At 34.8% G+C, this 20,048-nt stretch overlaps 1 protein-coding gene across 1 annotated transcript; it reads left to right on the forward strand.

The window, feature by feature from the left end:
- Nucleotides 1-6,472: 6,472 nt before the first annotated feature.
- On the forward strand, nt 6,473-10,850 carry LOC143623527 (serine/threonine-protein kinase PBL34-like). The gene is made up of 6 exons (XM_077094415.1): nt 6,473-6,814; nt 8,220-8,557; nt 8,721-8,856; nt 9,221-9,357; nt 9,446-9,569; nt 10,102-10,850. The coding sequence occupies exons 1-6, from the start codon at nt 6,625-6,627 to the stop codon at nt 10,599-10,601; spliced, it is 1,425 nt and encodes a 474-aa protein (XP_076950530.1). The 5' UTR covers nt 6,473-6,624; the 3' UTR covers nt 10,602-10,850.
- Nucleotides 10,851-20,048: the final 9,198 nt, after the last annotated feature.

Consider the following 20,048-nt stretch of genomic DNA (forward strand, 5'->3'; position numbering starts at 1 on the left):
ATATATACAAAAAGGTAATACTATTTGGGGGACATGTTCATATAGTTGGGATTGAAAATTTGGCATCCATCACATGGATGTGTCTTACCGACACTTTCATAACACTTATGTGGAGTGTTCATGTGGCCAAGACTTTTGACAAATGTGAAAAGGTGTTATACAACTTGTAAAATCGTCGGTGGTTTCACAACACTCCCCCTTGGATGACACCTTTTCAAAACTTCGGGGTCTTGAAGTACTGCCTCATTAAAAACCTTGCTAAAGAAAAACCCAATGGGAAAAAGCTTTAGCTAAGGGAAAAAGAGTGCAGTAGATAGCTCCCCCTCAAGTTGCAGGTCGTTACATTGTTCGTACATGGCGCATGCCAATATCATGGACATGTTTTCTGAATGTTGCTGTGGGAAGTGCTTTTGTGAAAAGATCAGCTGAGTTATTGCTGGATTTGACATATCTCATCTCAACCTGATTTTCTTTAATAAGGTCCCGAGTATACTCAAAGTATCTTGGTGGTATATGCTTTGTTCTGTCACTTTTGATATACCCTTCCTTCATTTGCCAGACACAAGCTGCATTATCTTCATAGATAGGAGTTGGGATTCGATCTTTCTCTAGACCACAAGAAATCAATATGTGTCGTGACATAGATCTTAACCATACACATTCTCTTGAAGCTTCATGCAATGCAATGACTTCAGCATGATTTGAAGATGTTGCAATGAGTGTTTGTTTCTGAGAACGCCATGAAATCGCAGTTCCTCCATTCTTAAATACGTATCCAGTTTGAGATTTTGCTTTATGGGGATCAGATAAATAACCTGCATCTGCATAACCAACTAACCCTTCTTTTGAATCGTTAGAATAAAATAAACCTAAATCAACAGTTCCTTTTAAATACCGAAAAATATGTTTAATGCCATTCCAATGTCTTTTAGTAGGGGATGAACTGAATCTTGCCAATAAATTAACTGCAAAAGAAAGGTCAGGTCTTGTACAGTTAGTAAGATACATAAGTGCTCCAATTGCACTGAGGTATGGTACTTCGGGACCAAGAATCTCTTCATTATCTTCGCAAGGACGAAATGGATCATTGTCAACATTGAGTGATCTAACAACCATCGGTGTGCTTAAAGAATTTGCTTTGTCCATATTGAAACGTTTTAAGAGTTTCTCAGTATAAGTTGACTGATGCACAAGTATCCCATTATGCATATGCTCAATTTGTAAACCAAGACAATATTTGGTTTTTCCAAGATCTTTCATTTCGAATTCTTTCTTTAAAAGAGCAATTGCTTCATTAATTTCTTTTTGTGTCCCAATTAAATTTAGATCGTCAACATACACAGCTATGATCACATATCCTGATGTTGTCTTCTTGATGAAGACACATGAACAAATAAGATTATTTGTGTATCCTTTACTTATCAAATAATCACTCAAACGATTGTACCACATCCTTCCAGATTGTTTCAGTCCATACAAGGATCTTTGTAATTTGATGGAATACATTTCCTTAGGCTTTGAGCTTATTGCATCGGGGAGTTTAAATCCTTCGGGAATTTTCATATAGATGTCACTATCTAGTGATCCATACAAGTAAGCTGTGACAACATCCATAAGGCGCATCTCTAAATTTTTAGAGACTGCTAAGCTGATTAAATATCTAAACGTAATAGCATCCATGACAGGAGAATACGTTTCTTCATAGTCAATTCCTGGCCTCTGAGAAAAACCTTGAGCTACAAGTCTTGCTTTATATCTTGTAACTTCATTTTTCTCATTTCGTTTTCTCACAAAAACCCATTTATATCCTACAGGTTTCATTGACTTTGGTGTAATGACAATAGGTCCAAAAACCTTTCGATTGTTTAGTGAGTTTAATTCAGCTTGCATAGCATCTTTCCATTTGTTCCAATCTTGTCGATTTTTACAATCATCTATAGATTTTGGTTCAGGGTCATCATTTTCTTCCATGATATCGCTTGCCACAGAATAAGAAAATATATCATCAATATTTTCCATTTCATCTCGATCCCACATTATATGTGATTTACCATAATTTATTGACAATTCTTTATTGGAATCATTTATTTCTTCCTGAGGAAATGTTATATCATTTATTCTTTCCTGATGGAAGGTTTTGTCAATCATTCCTTCCTTAGGGTCAGTATCCTTCTCAGAACCCTTTCTTTTTCGAGGATTTTTATCCTTTGAACCGATTGGCCTTCCACGTTTTAAACGTTTTTGAGATTCATGAGGTGCATTATTATGGTTTTGCTTGCTTGGAATCTCAACTCGAGCTGGAGCATTAGCAGCTGGTATATGAGATTTAGTGACCCTGTTTATATCAGTAAACGCATCAGGTAACTGATTTGCAATTTCTTGTAGATGTATTATTTTTTGAACCTCTGTCTCACTTTGTTTTGATCTTGGGTCTAGGTGTAACAATGATGGCACACACCATGATATATCTCTTTCTTGCTTTTTCATTTCTCCCCCTAATGTCGGGAACATTGTCTCGTTAAAATGACAATCAGCAAAACGTGCTGTAAATACATCACCTGTTAAAGGTTCAAGGTATCTTATGATGGAAAATGTTTCATATCCAACATATATTCCCAACCTTCTTTGGGGACCCATTTTTGTGCGTTGTGGTGGTGCAATAGGAACATACACAGCACAACCAAAAATTCTAAGATGAGAGATATTTGGCTCATTTCCAGAAACAAGTTGTGTGGGAGAGTATTTATGATTTGCACTTGGCCTCACGCGGATTAATGATCCAGCATGCATAGTTGCATGACCCCAAATAGAAACAGGGAGTTTTGTCCTCATTATTAATGGTCTAGCTATTAGCTGTAGGCGTTTGATCAACGACTCGGCTAAGCCATTTTGTGTGTGTACATGAGCAACAGGGTGTTCTACAACAATCCCCACAGACATGCAATAATCATCAAAAGCATGTGATGTAAATTCTTCCGCATTATCAAGCCTTACTCTTTTAATGGTATAATCCGGAAAATGTGCACGTAATTTGATAATTTGAGCAAGAAATTTTGCAAAAGCAACATTACGAGTCGATAATAAAGAGATATTAGACCATCTGCTGGATGCGTCTATTAAGACCATGAAGTATCTAAATGGTTCAAATGGTGGATGAATTGGTCCACATATGTCACCTTGAATTCTTTCAAGAAACATTGGTGTTTCTTTATCGACTTTTAATGGCGAATGCCTTGTAATTAATTTTCCAAGAGAACAAGATGTACATTGAGGCATTTTATCTATTTTGTGGATCTTTTGACCTTTCAGTGGATGCCCATGTGTATTTTCAATGATCCTTTTCATCATTGTGGATCCTGGATGGCCTAATCTGTCATGCCATAAGTTTATGATACCAGAATCGCAACAATTTTCTTTGACTGCCATATGTGCTTGAGGCACATTTATATATGTATAATGCAAACCAGAATAGAGCATTGGCAATTTTTCCAATATTTGATCTTTGCTTATGATATGCAAATATTTTTCATTACTAACAGTCCTTGACTGAGTATCATATCCATTATGATATATGTTTCTGAAACTCAACAAATTTCTTGTTGATTTTGGGGAAAATAAAGCATTTTCTATTTTGAGCTTTGTACCATTTGGTAATGCTAAATTAGCTTTTCCCACTCCTTCTATCAAGTTTGTAGGACCTGATATTGTATTGATGATCCCTTTTGTTGGTTTCAGTTTATAAAAATATTTTTTAGATCTAAGTATAGTATGTGTGGCTCCACTATCCGCTATACATATATCTTCTTCATTTGTTTGATCTTGTGCTCCGGTGATTTTCATTTTAAATCTTGAAAAATATTAAGAAAAAAAATAAGTGTATAACGAAGACATATGATATTTTAATAAGAACTTTATTTAATTGAAACACAAGTAGTACATGAAAGAGGAACTACATAATTAAAGATAATGAGAACACACTTAATAACTGCATCTAATTATTGTAGTCAAGCAACTTTTTTTCAAAGTTCTACCCCAAAGTCTTCAACGCTCAGCTCAGCATTGATATTATTAAGGTTATCAACATGGTTCACTTCTTTCTCTTTTCCTTTTAGAGAGGCTTGGTACAGTTCACACAGATGTGGAGCTGTGCGACAAGCCTTTGCCCAGTGGTTTGTACTTCCACATCTAAAACATGAAGTGCCATTGTTTTCGGACCTACCAGCTTCATTCCATTTATTTTGGTGGTTGGAATTGGTATTGTGTGGGACATAATAATTATTGGCTCTCTGGTTACGACCACGACCACGGCCACGATCACGACCGTAAGAGTTATTGTTCCATTTGAATGGATGCTTACGATCATTAAAATGCCTTTTGTCAAAATGACCACGTCCACGTCCACGGCCTCGTCCTCGACTTTGTTCCCATTTATGATCAGAATTTTTATGAGAACTTTTGTGAGCAACATGTGCTTCTGGTATTGCTAATGAACCCGTGGGACAAGATTGATGATTTTTCATCAATAATTCATTATTTTTCTCTGCTACAAGGAGTAATGCATTTAGATCAGAGTATCTACTAAAATTCTGCAAACGATAATGTGTTTGCAAGTTTATATTTGATGCATGAAACGTGGAGAAAGTTTTCTCTAACTTTTCTTCCTTTGTTACGGGATACCCACAAAATTCTAGCTTTGAACAAATTCGGTATAAAGCAGAGGTGTAATCATTTACCCTCTTAAAATCTTGGAACCTAAGACTGTTCCATTCATCTCTAGAAGTAGGAAGTAAAACTTCCCTTAGATGACCGAATATGCTTTTCAAATCTTCCCATATCATATATGGGTTATCATAATTAAAATACTCATGCTGTAATAATTCATCAATATGTTTATGGATGAAAACATCAGCTCTTGCTTTATCCTGGTCAGAGCAATCATTGTATTCTTGGATTGTGTCTAACACATCCATAGATTTTAAATGTCTTTTGACATTTGCTGTCCAAGACATATAATTTTCTCCAGAAATGTTGAGTGCAGGGAATTCGAGTTTTGCTATATTTGACATTTTGTTGCTAAACATAATAGAGCAAATAATAAGATAAATATTAGAATCCATATATATCAATCAACAATGAGATACAATACATTGGTAGAGCTATAAACATATAAAAGAAAAAGAAAATGCCGAAATCTTCAGATGGGAGATTAAAAATTAGAATGAGAAGTAGTATAAGCATTATAGTGACCAACAGTAAAACCGGGTGAATCATTTTGAGAACTTTATCTTGGATAAATTTAATAAGAAGAATGTTTATTGTAAATGAAATGGGGTTAATGATTGGTTATTTATAGTGAAAATTTATAACCTTTTTACAACGGTTATATTACCGTTTTATAACGGTAACATTACCGTTTGTATGTGTGTGTGTATATATAATATTAATTATTTTAAAGTAAGATAATAAATAAGATATTAAATACAGTTTATTTTATAAAATATATAATTAGTATGCACAATAATAAGAATAGAATTGTTAGTGTAAATAAATCTAACTTCTAAATGAGATATTAGTGTGCATATATAAATAAAAGTTAGAATAGTTATCAAATTTTAATAACAATGTTTATACACATTATTGCTATTACTCAGTATATTAGTTAGTATATGTATATGCATAGATATATATCTAATGTACATAATTAAAGAAGTGATTATGATGCTTATGTAGATACCTTTGTGTCTATTACCTTTCTTGGTTAGGATATAAGCGGCTCGTGCTGATAACGAGTTATAATATTAGCTCTAATTATAACAATATTATTAGTGTAATATGAGAAGTTGAAGATAACAAAACAAGAGGATAAGCAAATATATGATTCAGTAACTTTTTGATGGTATCTTCTTAGATTACAAAGATAGATATATATACAAAAAGGTAAATACTATTTGGGGGACATGTTCATATAGTTGGGATTGAAAATTTGGCATCCATCACATGGATGTGTCTTACCGACACTTTCATAACACTTATGTGGAGTGTTCATGTGGCCAAGACTTTTGACAAATATGAAAAGGTGTTATACAACTTGTAAAATCGTCGGTGGTTTCACAACAATTTAAACTTAATCAAGTGTTATACAACTTGTAAAATCGTCGGTGGTTTCACAACAATTTAAACTTAATCAATTATACAAAAAGTAATAATAATTATCCATACGAAATACCCTTTTCGTCTCTCTCAATCTCTTTTTCCTGCCTCGATAACTGCCTTGTCGTTCCTCTTTTCATGAGAAAACAAACACTTTTCCTTTACCACATATTCTATATCTATATGTTGTAACTATATCTATATGCCTTTACTCTTCCTCCCTTTTGCTCTGTCTCTTTCAACTAATTACTACTTGTTGGAATATCCATCCGGACTACATTTTTGACCATTTCTTGATCTGGGTTCATTCATGCCCACCCGGTTTCACCTTTTCGACCCGTTTCTTGATCTGGGTCTGGATATTTTTACGTTTTCAACATTTTCCAACACACCCTTTTGAGGATTGTTGGTAAAGTTTGAATCTTGATGGAGTTTAGATGCTCTTGTAGTTGAAATTAGGGTTTTGGGAGAGAAATGGGGGTGGGTTCTGAGTCTGTTGAAGCTAGGGTTTTGAATATGGATAAAGTGAAGGAAAGCAAGAAGAAAGACAGTGATGGTGATGGTGAAGAAACAGGGTGTTGGATTAAGTTCAGATTATTTGGAAAGTGTATATCGTCAAGGTCTAAAGTTGAAAGCTCCATTAGTGGAAACAGCACTCAATATGGTACTTTTATATTCTCAAATTTAATAATATAATCTTAATTGATTCTATTTTGGTTATGTGAGTCTTTGTTAGCTACAATTGAAGTGTTTAATGGTAAAATAACAATTGATCCAAATTTGCAATTTGTTTGGTGTTAATAGTTTTGTAATCAGTACTACTAGAGTAAGAAAATCTATCAAGATTCAAGGGGTGTTGAAATTACCCAAATGCCCTTGCTAACCACAATTTTTGGGGCTAAAAATAGAAATGTACCTCATTTGGGAACACAAATAAAGGGAAAGGTTACTTCTTGCTGTAGAATACTGTGTGACTGGTTTCTTTGTCTAATTCTAGGCTTGTAAACGAACTGAATGAGCACGAACGGGGCATGTTTGTGTTTGTTCATTTAGCTTTAACCTAACAAACGATCGAACACGAGCAATTAAATGAATGGAGTTTCTTGTTCATTTTTGCTCGTTAAGAAAAAGAGCGTGTTTGTGTTCGTTTGTTATAGTTCAAGAACACAAATGGACACAGACGAACGAACGTAGCCATGGGAATGCCAATTAAAAGTAAATGCAAACATCAATTAGTTGGGCTAAAAAAATAATAAAACTAGACTAAATTATAGCGTGTGATATTTAATTCCATAAAACTAAACTAAACCGTAACGGACTCAAAAAATTTTAATGGGTCTATTAACGAACGTAAACAAGCAAACTTAAACGCCTGTTTGCGGTGCGTGCATATAATGTATATATGTGGGGCCCTTGGGTGGGCAAAAGTGAAGTTGCACTAATTTTGACATTATTTTACTAATTTTGTGAAAATAGCGTTAAAAGCGGCGGAAGGTTAATCAGGCATCATGTGATGGCGTTGATAGCCGAAAGACAAGGTACATGCACCAATCGGCTGGGGTCCTGGGGTCCTGATGGTTGAGTGTTATGTGCCTTTAGTCCAAGGCTTGATGCAAAACCACTATTGAGCCGGGGGTCTCACTGGAAGCAGCCTCTCTATTTCTATGGAGTAGAGGTAAGGTTGTCTACATCTTACCCTCCTCAGACCCTACCATAGCTTTGCTATTGGTGGGATATACTGAGTACGATGATGATGATGATGAAACAAGCAAACTTAAAAAAACATAAGCTAGTGAACATAAGTGAATTAACGAGACATGTGTTCATGTCTTTGAGTTTAACTAAATGCATGCAAGGTTTTGTCCATGCTCATTCGTTTATTAAATAAATGAACTTCCTGCTGAACGTTCTGTTTGGTTTGTTTACAGACCTAGTAAATGCAATATATAGACGGTTTGAACTTCAAACTAAGGCGTTATAAATATTAAAGAAAGCATACTTAATTTAATCGCGCATTCAAACAATATACTGATTGAATTATACTTTTTCAATTTTGTTATGTGAACCAGCTGAAAGTAAGTCGACAAACGATACTAGTACCGGTCAAGCCGTTGCTCCAATTGCTTCATCATCAACTACTAGCAACCGAGAAAGCACAACATCTACTCCAAATATAACACAAGAACTCAAAATTGCATCTCAGCTTAGAAAGTTTAACTTTGTTGAACTTAAATCAGCAACAAGAAATTTTAGGCCCGAGAGTCTGCTCGGTGAGGGTGGCTTTGGGTGTGTGTTTAAAGGATGGATTAACGAGAATGGGACCGCGCCTGTGAAGGCGGGAACTGGTCTAACCGTTGCTGTCAAGACTCTGAACCATGATGGACTCCAGGGTCACAAAGAATGGCTTGTAAGCACCCTTTGACCCTTCATTTGAATACAACATGTGATGATTGTTGACCATTCTGACTCGTTTCAGTTTTACGAAATTTTTTAAGTTTAATGATTTGACTTTTTGGAGATGATATAGAACCCAAATTGACTTTTTTTTTCCTATCTTGTTTTTTTGGCAGGCGGAAGTTAACTTTCTTGGTGACCTCTTACATCCAAATTTGGTTAAATTGGTTGGTTATTGCATTGAGGATGATCAAAGGCTGCTCGTTTATGAGTTTATGCCTCGTGGAAGCCTTGAAAATCATCTTTTTAGAAGTATGTCCATGTTTGTTTTGCGTTCACGCTACCTGACAAAACAGGCGGTTTGGGTGATGAGCGGGTTAGGCTGAGCGACGGTCTAAACAGTCGGGCTAGGTTAAGTGACAAGTCAAAGTGGGCGGGTTGGGTTGGGTGAAGGGCCAAAACGGGTTCGGTTAGGCGGGTTGGGTGACGGTTCAATATGGGGGGTCGATTGTTTGATGTGTCAAAAAGTCAGGTCGGGTTGAGTGACAAGTCAACATGGACGGGTTGGGTTGGGTTAGGTGACAGGTCAAAACAGGTTGGGTCAGATCGTGTCGGGTTGGTTGAATGACGCTCTTTTCACAAACATTAATCAGTCAAAGTTTTATTTGGTCAACAGGGTCATTGCCCCTACCTTGGGCTATGAGGATGAAAATTGCACTAGGTGCTGCGAAGGGCCTTGCTTTCCTACATGAGGAAGCTGAAAGACCCGTCATATATCGTGATTTCAAAACGTCAAATATATTACTCGATGCGGTTTGTGGCTCCACACTAAACTTGTATCTCATCATCCAAGGATGTCATAATATAAACTGTTGTAATGAGAACCGTAACATGCTTTCAGGACTACAATGCAAAACTTTCTGATTTTGGACTTGCAAAAGACGGGCCCGAAGGTGATAAGACCCACGTGTCTACTCGGGTCATGGGTACATATGGCTATGCTGCTCCTGAGTATGTGATGACGGGTATGTTTTTTTGCTTCTGTTCCTACCGGGTTTGGGTTTAGTCTAAACGGGTCAAATCCGCAAACATGTGTAGCTAAACGGGTCGGTTAGTGTCAAACTGTTTAACCCATTTATTTAGTTATATCCTTCAAGGTGTTTTTATGTAACAACTTAAACTATTCGGGTACTTGTATGGTTGTATGGGCAAAATTCAGAAGTGTAAAAATAAATTGGCAATTTGGCATATTTTTAAACATAATTGTATAAAAAAAACTTATAAAGCTATTTAAATGTTGAATTTTAAACTATTAATATGCAAAAAAAATTAAATAAATATTAATTTTTGTTAAACGGGTCGTGTTCGGGTCAATTTGCGAATATTTGTATTTTGTTCGGGATTATGTGACACAATTTTTGGGATCAACCCACGAACACGACATGTTTAGCAGCCTTAGTCAAAATGTGTATTTTATTTTTTTTATGACAGATCAAAATGGGTCGGGTCGATCCACCAACACTTTTTACCTATCTAATATGATGTTATGAAAACCAGGACATTTGACATCAAAAAGTGACGTATACAGCTTCGGGGTGGTGTTACTCGAGATGATAACTGGCCGGAGATCAATGGACAAGAACCGGCCCACAGGCGAGCACAACCTTGTGGAATGGGCTAGACCATATCTTGGAGAGAGGAGACGGTTCTACAGGCTAATAGACCCGCGTCTTGAAGGTCGGTTCTCAATAAAAGGGGCACAAAAAGCGGCTCAATTGGCTACCCTTTGTCTTAGTCGTGACCCGAAGGCCAGACCGCTCATGAGTGAGGTTCATGAAGCCTTGAAGCCCCTCCCGGGGCTTAAGGACATGGCGTGCTCGTCTCCTTATTTTCAGACCATTCAGTCAGAGCGAACCGGAAGCAACTTGAGTAGTAGAAACGGGTCCAAAGGACAGCCTGTGAGGAGTTTATCGATTTCCAATTCCCCGTTTCACCAGAATCAAGCTTTCCGATCTCCAAAACCGGTGGGTAGGTTTGGTGATGGTGTGATTTTGTAAACTTGTGAAATTGTTGATTGATGATGTTTTGTTTGTGGTATTGCTGAAACCCTTGTTTTGTTTGCATTTTCAATGTATGTTCAAAGTGTTTATGGCTGCAGTTTTTTTTTATTATTATTTTCTTTGTTTGCATCTTCATTGTTTGATTGTGTTAATTATACTTGGAATTCATGAAATTTTAATGGATGATTTATTTTGATGAAATTTCAAAGGTTTAGGATCAATTAAGACCTGTTATATAAATGTGTGCGGGTTTAGGATTGTTATCTTTGACAAGAAAAATTATGTTCAAACGATTCAACCCGTCAAATTGAAACCCATAAATCCACTGACAAACGGAAGAGGCTTCCAATATTTAATCTGCTGTAATTTTTTTATTATGTAAGGTTTAGTTATACTAAATAGTTTTTTTTTCCTTTGATTCTCTTAATTTTACGCTGAGTTTAATTTTCTAATAAGAGAGTTTTGGTTTGAAAACTGTAATTAAATAAAGGCATTCATAGTGAAGAAAAAAAAAACAGCCCTTTATCTCACGTCAACATCACGCAAACACGTCAGGTTTTTTCAGTTTTATACATAGTGATTGAAGTTCCATTAAATATTGTTTAAATTAATTAAAAAGGGAGGAAATATGATTGGTCCACTGACCAACCCCTTTGTCCCAAACGCCGTCATGAGAATAACGTGCAGGCCAAAAATTGAAGAAAATGCCTATATACATAGTGGTGCTTGGGCATTTTTGAAACAAAAAAAAATGGATTTAAGGGTTGTTATATACAAACACCATCTCTATGGTATGTGAATAAGGCTATACGACTCGTATAAGGCTTATACAACTTATTAATATGCATACAGAGGTGACAGTGTGGCAGCTTTTTACAGTCTATACAAGCTGTATAGACCCTATACGAGTCGTATAGATATTCTTGTCCGTATAGACCCTATATGAGATGTATAGACCCTATACGAGCCGTATAGGGTCTATACGACTCATATAGGCTACATGTCAGTGGTACTTTGACCTAATATTTATAATTATTTTATGGTCTATACGAGCCGTATAGATGGTATACGACCCGCATAGGCCATGTATCAGTTTTTCTTGCTCCAACCATGTAAGATTTGTGTGTTGCTTTGTAAGATAATACTAAAAGTTATTTGGTTTATTGTAACATGGGATATAAGCCTAAAATATGATAAATTTGTGTGATGATCTATGATTTCCTGTATAAAGTTGTTTGACTAATTTTAATATTGGAATTTAAGAATATAGTGAAAACAATATAAGTAGGTGTTTGAAGTTTTTCAATTTTTATCATTCTTTTTCTTTCTTAGTCTCTTTTCTCATACTAGATCATGCTTTAGTTTTGTAAGTTTTAAACGAATGGAGTTTTTCACAACGATCTTTGACAATAATTATCAAGAAAGTAATTTTAATGAAAATTATGGAGTTGCCGGTGGTGAAAATTGTGAAGTTACTGGTGGTGAATTTTGAAGCTACCGGTGGTGAAAATTATGGAGGTACCGGTCTTGAAAATTATGAAGTTATCGGTGGTGAAAATTCAAGCAACATATCCATTTTTTTAACCGATAAGGTAAAATCATAAAGTATTCTAATCTAACTATTTTTTTCAATCGTATACATTACCTTTGCTAACAAATAATTTTCATTATAGATATTTATATCTCTTGATGAATTGAAGAATTGGGCTCAAAAAATTAGTCGGGAGAATGGTGTCGTCGTAGTCACCGACGAACGTAGAACAATGCCCACGGGGGATGTGATAAAATATTTCTTAAGTGTGATCGCGGTGGAGTATACAAGTCAACCGCGAAAGTTAGACGTTCGGGTACGAGAAAAACTATTTGTCCGTTTCAATTAGTTGGCAAATATCACAATGAATACAACGGTTGGGCATTACGGGTGAGCCATGGTGACCATAACCATGAACTCGCTCAGCATATGGAGGGTCATCCATACGCTATGAGGTTGACTGAAGATTAGAAAACTACGGTGAGAAACATGTATCGAAATAAATCGGCGCCGCATGACATTTTAAATTTTATACAGGGGAGGACGAGACAAATGCGTCCTTGCTCCGAACCGTGCATAACGAAACATATAAGTACGTAAGGAGATCTTCCAAGGCGAAAGTCACATGGAGGTTCTTTTCCGTCTTTTGGGTAATAAAGGTTACACCCACGTTTTTCGCAAAAATTCATCCACCAATGCCATGGAGGATTTATTCTTTATGCATCATTTGTCCTATATGATGTTTCGTGCTTTCTCCCGCGTGTTGATTATTGACATGACGTACACCACAAACGAATACAAGTTGCCGCTTGTACAAATAGTTGGTGTAACTTCGACCGGCAAGACGATTACAATTGTGCTGTCTTTTATATCGAAAGAGAAGGAGGATAACTTTACATGGGTGTTAACGAGGCTTAAGGCGATGTTACACAAGTGTATGATGCCACTTGTGATATTGACAGATAGGGATCTTGCGTTGATGAATGCTTGTAATGTTGTATTCCCGGATGCAGCAAAGTTGCTATGTAGATGGCACATGTCTCAGAACATTAAAAAGCATTGCAAGCAAAGTTTTGCTCGGGGTAATAAAAAATGGGAAGAACTATGGAGCTCATTAATTCATTCTCCCATGCTAGATGCATACGAGTACAATTACAAGCGACTTCATGACGGATTAACCGGCAAGCATAAAAGTAACATTTTTTCTCTCAACTTCATTGTTATATGTATGTTTGATGGTACATTGGTTTGTGTACTCATGTTCGTATTTTTTAAGAGTATTTGATTACGTGAACACAAACTGGCTTGTTAAGTACAAATAGATGTTTGTGTCTGCATGGACTGATCAAGCTCTCCACTTTGGGAATAGTACAACCAACAGGGTTGAGAACGCGCATGCTCTTCTCAAGAAACACCTACTTACTACGATGTCTACGCTTGAAAAATTTGTGGGTGTTATTGATTAGATCATGAAGTTGCAACAAAAAACCATAAAAGTAACATTGAAGATAGTCGTAACAAAAAGATGAATGATCATGACATCCCACTATTCAAGGAGTTACGAAAGGTAACGTCTCAATTTTGACCCTAGAGCTATTAGTTTAAGAGCTTAACCGCATAAACAAAATCATTGAGCATGGGTATGGGTGCGGATGTCATATTCACACAAGCTGTTCATTGCCATGCGCCAGTATGCTTTCAAACTATTTAACTGCATACGAAACCATTCCATTAGATACACCTGATATCTTCTGTAAGAAGTTGTATTTTAATCCGTTATACGTTGAACAAGAGGAAGATATTAATTGTGAAAGCACTGTAGAAGCATCCAAACAAGAGTTTGAGAAACAATCAGATGGTGGTAAAAGAAGCATGTTATCAAGGTTCTGGTCATTTATCAAGCCAGCCTCATCAAATCTTCAAGTACCGGTGGTTCAAAAAAAATACCCGTGGGCGTCCAAATCAAAGGATGTGAAAAAGAAGAGCAAACATGAGCCCCCCCTAAACATAGTAATTCAACGGCCTTAACGTTAAGATATGAAGATGATGATTTTCTACCCTCACAGTTAGAGCCTTCAAGACAAAGTTCGTTTGTGGGTAGCCAACAAGGTATCAGACAAAGTTCGTATGTGGGTAGCCAACAAGGTAGACAAAATTATCATGTTTCGGGTTATTACTATCACCGTTATTTGGATCAAATTCACCCTATTTTTCGTCCATTTGTTACACATATACAAGATGTGGCTCCTGACGGAAACTATGGATATCGGTCAACGGCTGTTGCTCTCGGTCATCATGAAGATAAGTGGAAGTGGATATGGAGTGAACTACTTGCAGAGTTGAAACACAATGAAGCACAATATAGCAATTTCTTTGGAGAAGATGCTTTTTGTAAGGTTCTTCATGGGCTATATTGGTTCGAATCGGGTTTTGCACCGAAACAACACTAGATAGATTTGCCATCCATGGGCTTTTTTATTGCAGGTAGGTTTGGGATTATCGTTCACTCATTGTCAATTGAAAATAGTTCAACAATTTTACCCTTGTTTTATGGCCTACACCATATACCACAGCACGGTACCATTGCCCTTCAACATGTAAATGATGATCATTTTGTGGTTGTTCAGTTGTCTGGGATATACCCGATGCCACCGGTTAATAGTGAGTGGCAACATTTGAAACATGATCAAGCAAAAGGATGGGAAGATTTGTATAAGTTACACCTAAAAATGTATAATGATGAGCTAATACATTATAAATGCCCTATTGATTTTGTAACACTAGAATAGTTATTTGTATCATGGAAGAGTCGAAAAACCTTAAGAACTTGAAGTTTAATCGATGTACTCTTTATGTTTAATTAATTTATGTCTAATTTATATCATTGAGTTTATTTTGTAATTAATTTTTGTCTAATTTATTAATTTGTAATTATTGTAATTAATTAATTTATGTAATTTATGTCTAATCGATGTACTCATTTCAACCCCTTCCTATCAGCTAATACATTATCGATGTACTCTATAGAACCCTAGTTTCCTTCCTATCAGCTATTCAAGACATTACGCCCCAAATTCTCGTCAATTCCGGTTAGTATCTCATCTCTTTACTAATTTCTTGTTTAAATCTGGTTTTCATCTCGGTTTTTTTGTTGATTTCGGCTTCAAAAACAATTTTAGGCCTAGGGTTACAATTTTTTTAGATTAGCAAATAAATTGCAAAATTAGAAGTTTGTTTAGGGGTGTTAATTAGTGGTCTCCATGCTTTGTGTGGTAAAAAGAGCATGCTTTTGTTTAGGGGTGTTAATCAGGTGCACAAATCGGGTTGTTCTATTGTGATGTTTAGGGGTGTTAATTAGTGGTCTCCGTGCTTTGTACCGGTACCGAACCGTCGGTACCGAAGTTTTAAGTTTCGGGATCGGTACGAAATCGGGTATCAAGAAATCACACTAGAGTTCTTATCCACTTTCAATTTTAATCCAGTGCCGATCGAGTCGATTCATACCGATGTTGCTGTATCCTTTTGGTTGTGTGGTAGGGTGTTTGACCTTACTCTACCGAAGTTTGCGGTTGCACTTGGGTTTTACACCGAAGAGGAGACGACGACTGATTTATTCTTGGATGCTCGTACAGAGGCTACCCTAGCAAAGTTGTCATGTTGGTGGCCTTAGATTGGCGATGGGGAATATGTTTCAAAGGCTTTCGGGAATAAGGCTAGGGTTAGTGCTTTGAGAGACCCGGTGCACCGATATCTCCATAAGGTTATTGCGTATACGATTGCTGGATGAGGGGGTGGCCAAGAGTGGGTCACACAGACTGATTTGTTCTTCTTGCATTCTTTGCTTGTGCCTGCTAGGTGCAACCTAACGCATTGCATTGCCTCATACTTTTCTACCAGATACCAGTTTAGGGAGGAGTCCTCGATTGCGAGTCATAGTAGCCATAGCCCGTGTTTGTGAGGCATGGTCTACTAACACACTATTTGTTTACGATTTGATTGATTTTTACTCACATTATTTTGTTTGCGTAGTTATTATCTATCATTTATTATATATTATTTTTATTGTCAAAACTAGTGATTATCTTACTCAACATGTGTTGTTGACAAATCTCTGTCATTTTGTACGCATATGCAGGTTGTTAGTTGATTTGAAGCTAAGATGAAGGACACATAGAGAGATCATTAGATATTAAAATAATTGATATTTGCATTTTATTTTCCTTTGGATTATTATTGTCATATCTTGAAACTTAAGCACTTTATTTGAATTTTGAAATAAGTAAATTAATTAGATATTGTCATATTTTAGATAGTATCTTGTGAGCTGTGAACCACGGTTCGCACCCCGGCATTTTCGTCTTAGGTTGGGCTGTGACAACTATGTAGTGGTTCTTATGCTTATTTACCGGATCACCTGTAGGGAAGACAAGGGGATTTGGTACAATAGTTTGTAAATTTGGGTCTCTTACCACCGATGCAGCTACGCTTCTGAAAAGAGTTCAGCGGGTCATACACAGTGACTCAACGACGCTGAAGAACGATAACTTTGCTCTCAGTAGGATAGATTTTACCATTCAAACGGGGGTGGCAGCGCAGCTTGTTGCCCGCTTACGTGCCTCTCTATTGTAATTGGAGCCTTTTATTATAAAATATTTACTTAAAAAATATTTAATCAACATAAAAATGAAGATTTTGCCAATGAAAAAAAACAAAAAATAGAAAAGAAAATTGTAAATTTATTGCAGATCTTGGTCATGGATGAGAATTTTTGTTCATGAGAGCAAAGCATATAATCTATCTATCTATTCTAATAAAAAGGCTACTTAAGTTTGCCACTTATCAATCTTATAGCCCTTTTCATCTTTTTTTCAATTTATTTTAATATATGGTCCCTTGTCTTTAAGCAATTTTAATATATGAATTCAAGTTTATTTTTATTAAATGTAAATCCTAACCAATCTACCTATCTAGTCTAGTCTAGTCTAACTATACTAATAAACAAAAATAATGAGAATGATGTGTCATTACCACATTCAATCATATTCTCTCATATTTTATAATCTTTACTCTCCTTAATCCATGCTATCAATGAGTCATGAGTTTAATGTAGCATAACCAAGTGTCGTAACCCATATGAAACAAATATATATTTAATGTAATATAAATCACACTAACTTCTACTAACCCACTACATCTAATTTTACTATTAGATCTAAAAAGTTTAACCATGATTAAAAAAACATATAAACTATTGAATATCTATAATAAATTTAAAATCAAAATTAAAGTATTAAATTAGTTAAATAATGAGAATGATGTGTCATGACTACATTCAATCCTATTCTCTCATATTTTTCTAATCTTTACTCTCCTTAATCCATGTTATCCATGGGTCATACGTTTAATGTGGTATAACCAATTTGTTGTAACCCATATGAAAATATTATGTGTTTAATATAATTTTATTCACACTAACTTCTACTAACCCACTATATCTAATTTTACCATTAGATCTAAAAAGTTTAACTATGATTTAAACAAAACATATAAACTATTGAATATATATAATAAGTTTAAAATCAAACATCTACAAATATATTAAAGCAACACAATTTTTCCACTTGTCATTCAATTAGACCATCCAAATAGGCTCCAAATGTATAAGTTTCCATTTTTACTTCATGAATGATAAAATGAAAAATAGGTTGTCGATGGGAATTGACTCCAATACCTTACTTTTAAAATGTTTATGGCTTACCAACTCAATTAGGATTAATTGATGTTAGTCTTCTTTTTTTCTTAATTGGTATAACTTCTCAATCTTTTATTTTATTACTTTTAAAATGCAAATACAAATTATTCTTGCTAATCTATGTATTTTAGTAAATTATTTATATCTTATGAATCCATAAGATATGTTAATATGTGTGTCATTAAATTTAACTTTTTTTTATTTTAATTTTTAATAACTCGTGTATCACACGGGCTCTATTCTAGTTATTAAATAAATAGATATTGAAATTTCTTATAGGCCGAGAGAATAATGGAAGTTGCCATGCCCTCATGGCCTCATGTTGTATAGTTTAAGTAGGTAAGAATGATTTTTTAGTACTCAAATATAGAGCGTTGGTTCTTATTTTGACTTGGATATTTATTTCTTTACTTACTATTAGAATATACGGAGTACATGTCTATTATCTGTAGTTACATTAAAAGTCTTGATGTGCATAAGTGGCGTTGTAAAGGTATGTTTTGATATGCGTTCAAGCTCAACTTAAACGATAAAAGCATAAAAGAGGAAATAAGGATGGACAAAATTACCCCTGGTTTTTAACAGAGAAGATAGATGGGGTTTATTAATTGGACTAAAATTGTTAAAAGCTAATACTTTAATGACTAAAATTGTTAAGGGTTCAACAATTGGACCAACAAAGTTAAAACAAACAAACCATAAGGACCAAGATGACGGTTCCCTCTTTAATTTATGGACTTTATCTTTTGAAATTTATTTAGAAAAATGAACTAAGCAAAAAACAACTAATTATTGCAGATGAGATGGAGCAACCCAAATTCACATTTTTTAAATCTTCCCCTATATTATATTCAGGGCCATTTCATTTTAATATATATATATTTAAAATTAATTTATTTAGTGGCATACAAACTGATTCTGATCGGACTCTATTATGGATTTCTGACGTAATAAACCGCATCGATACCGACCGATTCTCGCCCGTAATAAACGCACCGGTTGATCGCAACTAGTTCAAAATTATTTTGAATATAAAAATAAGTCTTTAGCCAATTCTCTATTTTAGCATAAATGAAAACTTTTATGTGAAGATATTTAAAGAAACGAATTGGTTTTAGAAGTGTTCATCAAGTTCTCTAAAGTCTAAACCAAGTCTTTGCAAATTTGTTGCAGTATTTAAATAAAGGAACTAAATATATTACAAAGGCAATAATTCAAATAATGTGACTTGAAAAGGTTTTAAAGGCATACAGATAATGTGACTTTGAGTATTCTGGTAGCTAAACAAAACCGATTGGGTTGAATTAGCTGGCATCAGATTAACGTCTTTAATCTTCTTTTGTAGTGAATGCCAATAGAAGGAGGTTACGTTGATCCCTTATTTTTAGCTATATGTATTATAATGGTTGTTGATTTATAAAACATGCTACGGCTTTTTTTTTTTAGCATTTGGTTATTCGTGTGAAATTTTAGAGTGTTTAAACGTGTTGGTCAGTTAATATTTCTTAGACGCGTATACAAACCCCTATAATAGCATTAAAGATACTTATACACGGTTAAATAAAGTATACAATATGAAATCATGTTTTATTTTTCTTAAAATGTATGCTTTAAAACGTGCTTATTATCTAATAAAATTTAAAAATGAAAAAACTAGGATTAATGCTTTCAACGCTGTCAAAGATTTTTATTATTTTTTTATTTTATAGAGTTATATTCTACTTAATCATATCCTCATCAACTCTGATATGAATAAACTTTTCACATAGTATATCAGCATAACAAACATTAATAATTAGTTAATCAAATTTGGTTGATATAAAAGGCAAAAAACTTAATTCATAAACCAGTATATTTCTTTATACACCTTTAAGCAAGCAAGCAACCTAGGATATTAGATGTCCTTAGTTATACAATTACCAAAAAAGTAATCAAAAATATATCCTTGCCAGCTAAAATAAATTATAAACATATTATCATATTAACTGAAATTCATATCTTTCCACATATATATGGAAAACATTACTTCAAAACTTTATTAGAGCAAAGACCAAATTAAACATGAAACATGATATAGAATAACTAAAATCAAATATTTTTTCATAAAACTTAATATCGAAACAATAAGATACTAAAACACATGTATCCAAACATCAAATCA

This window comes from Bidens hawaiensis, unplaced genomic scaffold, assembly GCF_021521415.1.
Source record: "Bidens hawaiensis isolate Kalapana, Puna unplaced genomic scaffold, B.hawaiensis_p1.1 tig00003488_1, whole genome shotgun sequence".
In the NCBI taxonomy this organism is placed as follows: Eukaryota; Viridiplantae; Streptophyta; class Magnoliopsida; order Asterales; family Asteraceae; genus Bidens; species Bidens hawaiensis.